Source organism: Lytechinus pictus, unplaced genomic scaffold (genome assembly GCF_037042905.1).
Source record: "Lytechinus pictus isolate F3 Inbred unplaced genomic scaffold, Lp3.0 scaffold_22, whole genome shotgun sequence".
NCBI classification, from domain to species: domain Eukaryota; kingdom Metazoa; phylum Echinodermata; class Echinoidea; order Temnopleuroida; family Toxopneustidae; genus Lytechinus; species Lytechinus pictus.
Genome location: NW_026974142.1, coordinates 669,867 through 676,089, shown reverse-complemented (window position 1 = coordinate 676,089; position 6,223 = coordinate 669,867). Strand labels below are relative to the sequence as shown.

General features: G+C 34.2%; 1 protein-coding gene across 2 annotated transcripts; it reads left to right on the top strand.

The window, feature by feature from the left end:
- Nucleotides 1–406: 406 nt before the first annotated feature.
- Nucleotides 407–3,830, top strand: LOC135157996 (uncharacterized). 2 transcript variants are annotated; one of them, XM_064115200.1, is made up of 7 exons: nt 407–452; nt 903–983; nt 1,435–1,515; nt 1,967–2,047; nt 2,496–2,576; nt 2,920–2,976; nt 3,758–3,830. In XM_064115200.1, exons 1-6 carry the CDS (start codon nt 413–415, stop codon nt 2,949–2,951), a joined length of 396 nt encoding a protein of 131 aa, XP_063971270.1. In that variant the 5' UTR covers nt 407–412; the 3' UTR covers nt 2,952–2,976; nt 3,758–3,830. The 2 variants fall into 2 exon arrangements, with proteins under 2 accessions (XP_063971270.1, XP_063971269.1); XM_064115199.1 differs by having other exon boundaries at nt 2,917–2,976.
- Nucleotides 3,831–6,223: the final 2,393 nt, after the last annotated feature.

Here is a 6,223-nt window from a genome sequence, read left to right as displayed (position 1 = left end):
ATAAGCAAAAAATAAAAAATTCCAAAAGATGTTTGTATACATAAAAAAAATTGACAACCAAAAAAGGGGGTTTTAACCAAATATTAGGGGTACTTCGTCCACAAAATATATTGACAAGCAAACAAAAATGTATTCACTTTTAAAATGGGGAGGGGCACACTTTTGTTTAAACAGAATTTTTACATTATAAATTTTAATTGTGCATCTCAACAGGGAGGGGACGGCACAGGCCGGCTGTGTCCCCCTGGATCCGCCAGTGGACCTGAAATTAACTTTCTAAGCAAAATAAAAATAAAAAGAGATAAAGGTCATTTTAAAAAATCCAGTTCAATTTATCTTTATAAGTTCAATATGTAAAATTTTCTTTGCATATCATCTTCAACAATCCATACACATGGTTCAGCCGCCCAACATGCCCAAAGAGATCAGAAGAGTAGCACTGAAGCGTCAAGGTAATTATTCCGTTATTGAAAAGAAAAATATGTAGACCTGAACAAAATTTAAGAGTATTAATTCGTCCACGAAAAAAGTGATAAGCAAAAAAAAAAAATTCCAAAAGATGTTTGTATACGAAAAAAAATTGACAACATAAAAAAGGGGGTTTTAACCAAATATTAGGGGTACTTCGTCCACAAAAAATATTGACAAGCAAACAAAAATGTATTCACTTTTAAAATGGGGAGGGGCACACTTTTGTTTAAACGGAATTTTTACATTATAAATTGTAATTGTGCATCTCAACATGGAGGGGACGGCACAGGCAGGCTGTGTCCCCCTGGATCCGCCAGTGGGCCTGAAATTAACTTTCTAAGCAAAATAAAAATAAAAAGAGATAAAGGTCATTTTTAAAAATCCAGTTCAATTTATCTTTATAAGTTCAATATGTAAAATTTTCTTTGCAGATCATCTTCAACAATCCATACACATGGTTCAGCCGCCCAACATGCCCAAAGAGATCCGAAGAGTAGCACTGAAGCGTCAAGGTAATTATTCCGTTATTAAAAAGAAAAATATGTAGACCTGAACAAAATTTAAGAGTATTAATTCGTCCACGAAAAAAGTGATAAGCAAAAAATAAAAAATTATAAAAGATGTTTGTATACAAAAAAAAATTGACAACCAAAAAAGGGGGTTTTAACCAAATATTAAGGTTACTTCGTCCTCAACAAATATTGACAAGCAAAAAAAAAACGTCTTCACTTTTAAAATGGGGAGGGGCACACTTTTGTTTAAACGGAATTTTTACATTATAAATTTTAATTGTGCATCTCAACATGGAGGGGACGGCACAGGCCGGCTGTTTTCCCCTGGATCCGCCAGTGGACCTGAAATTAACTTTCTAAGCAAAATAAAAATAAAAAGAGATAAAGGTCATTTTAAAAAATCCAGTTCAATTTATCTTTATAAGTTCAATATGTAAAATTTTCTTCGCAGATCATCTTCAACAATCCATACACATGGTTCAGCCGCCCAACATGCCCAAAGAGATCCGAAGAGTAGCACTGAAGCGTCAAGGTAATTATTCCGTTATTAAAAAGAAAAATATGTAGACCTGAACAAAATTTAAGAGTATTAATTCGTCCACGAAAAAAGTGATAAGCAAAAAATAAAAAATTATAAAAGATGTTTGTATACAAAAAAAAATTGACAACCAAAAAAGGGGGTTTTAACCAAATATTAAGGTTACTTCGTCCTCAACAAATATTGACAAGCAAAAAAAAAACGTCTTCACTTTTAAAATGGGGAGGGGCACACTTTTGTTTAAATGGAATTTTTACATTATAAATTTTAATTGTGCATCTCAACATGGAGGGGACGGCACAGGCCGGCTGTTTTCCCCTGGATCCGCCAGTGGACCTGAAATTAACTTTCTAAGCAAAATAAAAATAAAAAGAGATAAAGGTCATTTTTAAAAATCCAGTTCAATTTATCTTTATAAGTTCAATATGTAAAATTTTCTTCGCAGATCATCTTCAACAATCCATACACATGGTTCAGCCGCCCAACATGCCCAAAGAGATCCGAAGAGTAGCACTGAAGCGTCAAGGTAATTATTCCGTTATTGAAAAGAAAAATATGTAGACCTGAACAAAATTTAAGAGTATTAATTCGTCCACGAAAAAAGTGATAAGCAAAAAAAAAAAATTCCAAAAGATGTTTGTATACGAAAAAAAATTTACAACCAAAAAAGGGGGTTTTAACCAAATATTAGGGGTACTTAGTCCACAAAAAATATTGACAAGCAAAAAAAACGTCGTCACTTTTAAAATGGGGAGGGGCACACTTTTGTTGAAACGGAATTTTTACATTATAAATTGTAATTGTGCATTTCAACATGGAGGGGACGGCACAGGCCGGCTGTGTCCCCCTGGATCCGCCAGTGGACCTGAAATTAACTTTCTAAGCAAAATAAAAATAAAAAGAGATAAAGGTCATTTTTAAAAATCCAGTTCAATTTATCTTTATAAGTTCAATATGTAAAATTTTCTTTGCTGATCATCTTCAACAATCCATACACATGGTTCAGCCGCCCAACATGCCCAAAGAGATCCGAAGAGTAGCACTGAAGCGTCAAGGTAATTATTCCGTTATTGAAAAGAAAAATATGTAGACCTGAACTTATATTTTCCAATGCATTAGCCAAAGAATCGAACATATTGTTTTACTGAAATCTTTTTTTGGGGGATGGGGTTAAATGGCTATGCGCTTTTTTTGAAATATAATTGTTTATGTATTGCCTAAGCATGATCGAGCTGATACTGAGCTAATTAAACAATAAATATTTTGGCTATTCTTAAGTGTTTTCTTTGTCAGTGTTGACATATGACAAATATTTTCATGCACTATAGTCATCAAATATTCAACTGATGTTAATTTCTACTCTAGTTCAATTTAATTGTTTCCCTTTTATTACAGCAGTCAATCCAACATTCTGGCTTCTTCGTTGTTAGCAACATCATCATCTTTCGCAGTAAGGTAATTATTACCAACATTCTCCATTAAGTGTTCATTCAAATTATCATGATTCGTATGCAGTAGAAAATCATTATTGTCATATCCCTCTTATAAACATTATCATCATGGTCGTTGTTATTATTATCATCACCATCACGGTTATCGTTATTATTATCATCATCATCATTATTGTTACTATTATTATCATCACCATCATCATCATATTATTATTACTATTATTATTATTCCTACAACAAGAAACTGATCCACAATGTGCCGCACTCAACCCAGGTGAGGTAAATGGGTACAGGTAGGAAGTAATTCCTTAAGAAGCTGTGTGCGCTATGAACGCCTAGCTTAGCCGGGTAATTATAGGAGCGCCTTGAGCACCTAACAAGGTGGATATGTGCGCAATATAAATACCCTATATTATTATTATTATATTATTTTTATCGTCATTATGACCTTACACATGCCTATTTTGCATTTTTATCTACATTTCTAGAATAGGTATCCACAAGGAAAATTGCAAATCGTACTGCTAAAAAACATGTATCGCATAGGTACAGGTATTATGGTATTGCATTTGTGACCTTAACAAGAGTAGTGGTCTATACTGATTGACTTGGGACAGGAGGCTTTATCCCACAGTAAATAAGTTAACTTTGGTGTCCCAATGGAACGGTTGATATTTCTTATTTTGTATTATCTATTCTAAAATATACTTATGTATTATTTGCCGAATAAATAGTAATAATAATAATAATAATAACAAATTTAATAACACGAATTATCTTTACAGACCCATTTCCGGAGTTGAGACACCCCAGTGCCATACACCTGTTTCCAACACAGCCTCTATCCCTATTGACCTGACAAGTGACATTGAAGCTTCAAGGTATGAAACGTTTAAATTTAGATCATGGTCACATGACAAAGTTGACAAAATTGAATCCATGTTTTATTAATACCGTACGCAATCATCATTCTCTGAATACCATGGCGGCACCGTGGTGGGGGGAGGGGCGCATTTCCCCACCCCCCCCCCACATCCACCAGAAATTTTGTAAACCAAAAAATCAAAAACGTGTATTAAATGTTGTTTCTGTCCGCTTCTGCATGCTCCACACAAAATGTTCTTTTGCCCCCTATCAAAAAATCCTGGTGCCATTACTGACCGTATACAAGTATTTCTTCCCCACCTTAATAAATATTTTATAATTATGACAATTCAAAATTACATTTTAAATACGCCAGGCTCTTCAAGGGTATACTTTTTTCATGGTTATTTGCTTGGCCCATGGGCGGAAATTACAGGGGGACGCGTCCCCCTATCCAAAATAGTAAGGGGGACACAATATCTAGTGTCGCCTACTATTTTTGGTCTTTTATGGTGGAATCAAAGAAATGCATCATTTCCCCACCCCCCCCCCTCCCACATCCACCAGAAATTGTGTAAACCGAAAAACCAAAAACGTGTATTAAATCTTGTTTCTATCCGCTTCTGCATGCTCCACACAAAATGTTCTTTTGCCCCCTATCAAAATATCATGGTGCCGTTACTGACCGTATACAAGTATTTCTTCCCCACCTTAATAAATATTTTATAATTATGACAATTCAAAAGTACACTTTAAATACACCAGGCTCTTTAAGGGTATACTTTTTTCATGGTTATTTGCTTGGCCCATGGGCGGAAATTACAGGGGGACGCGTCCCCCTATCCAAAATAGTAAGGGGACACAATATTTAGTGTCCCCTACTATTTTTGGTCTTTTATGATGGAATTAAAGAAATGCATCATTCAATATCGAAATAAAACATGTATTTCGAACGAAATGAACTTACTTTTGGGGGTAATAACCATTTTTTTTTTGCTTGTCAAATTTATTTTGGGGTGACAACCTTTAATTATTATTTTTGGGCTTGTCAAATTTTCCAGCCCCTGGTCCCCCCGGCTACCTTTGGTGAAAGATTTCCGTCCTTGGCCTGACCTATGTATTATGTATTGGTATATCTTGTTTCTTCATTACAACAACCATCCTTCCAGCAGTTCTCGACCATATGCATCATCTTCATATCTCTCTTGTCCTAGGTAAATACCACATGAAATATTATAATTGTTTCAATTATCTGTATTTATTCATGAATGTAATTATTCAATATATATAATTGTGTTTTTCCCCAGGGATTGCTTAGATTGTTTATTCCCCATGCTCCGGCCTCCATTTCGAAACAAACAATTGATATCTATGATTTTTATATGGAGTCTAAACCAAAAGATGAAGTTTCTCTGTGAAAATGCAATTAACGACAGTTTACGAATGACCGTATGAAAAACTCTAAGATATATCTATGATATTATTGATATTTGATTTGGATCTTGTTAATTTCAATATATTATAATATAGTATTTTTTTTTATGCTATCGACCAATAAATCAAATTCAAAGTTCATTATTCACTCAAGTTGAAATAGAGGTATAAAAACTGAATTAACTCTTTTATCCGGAAACAAATGACGACGTAATGCTCGAGGATTGTGAAATGTTACATTCATTTATATATCTATGTTAAACATTATCAACGTATATCGGAACTGTATTATAGAGTATCATTAGTAGTTATAACAATACCAATAATGGATTTATAAATCCTTTTGTTGTTATTTTTGCTTTGCAAGAATGACTGGCATCAGTGTCGTATGGCATGGGGGGGGGGGCACCAGCAAAAAATTTGAAATGCGCTCATTTGCCAGGTATACTGACCTGTAATAGAGGCGTTTTAAGGACAGTACAATCTAAAATACATCTGCACATGAAGCACTTATAGTCATTGTAATCATGATTAACATTTTTATATTCAGATCAGAAAAGGGGACATTTTAAGGACTGATTTTAGGAATTCATTAAGAGCAGACATATCTCACTAACCCACTAATGCGAACGTAAGCATGGACGGGAAATGATTTACATTAATACCTTAAAATGGGGCAATCACTTTAAGTAGTCATGAAAAAAGAAGCATATGTCTCAAAAGAAAACAATAACTCGCCACTGACTGTCATATTATACTTTGCTTCGTTACAGATCAGCATCATTGTCAAAAGAAGTCGTTGATGAATGTGATAAGCCAGGAGACGAAACAGATGACTTCCCCAAAACAAGGTATTAAATTGCAAATATTATCAACCTAATTTTTTGATAAAGCATGCATATTTTTGTCATTTCTGTCTTTGGTGGGCTACTTTGACCATCAATAGGAGAGAT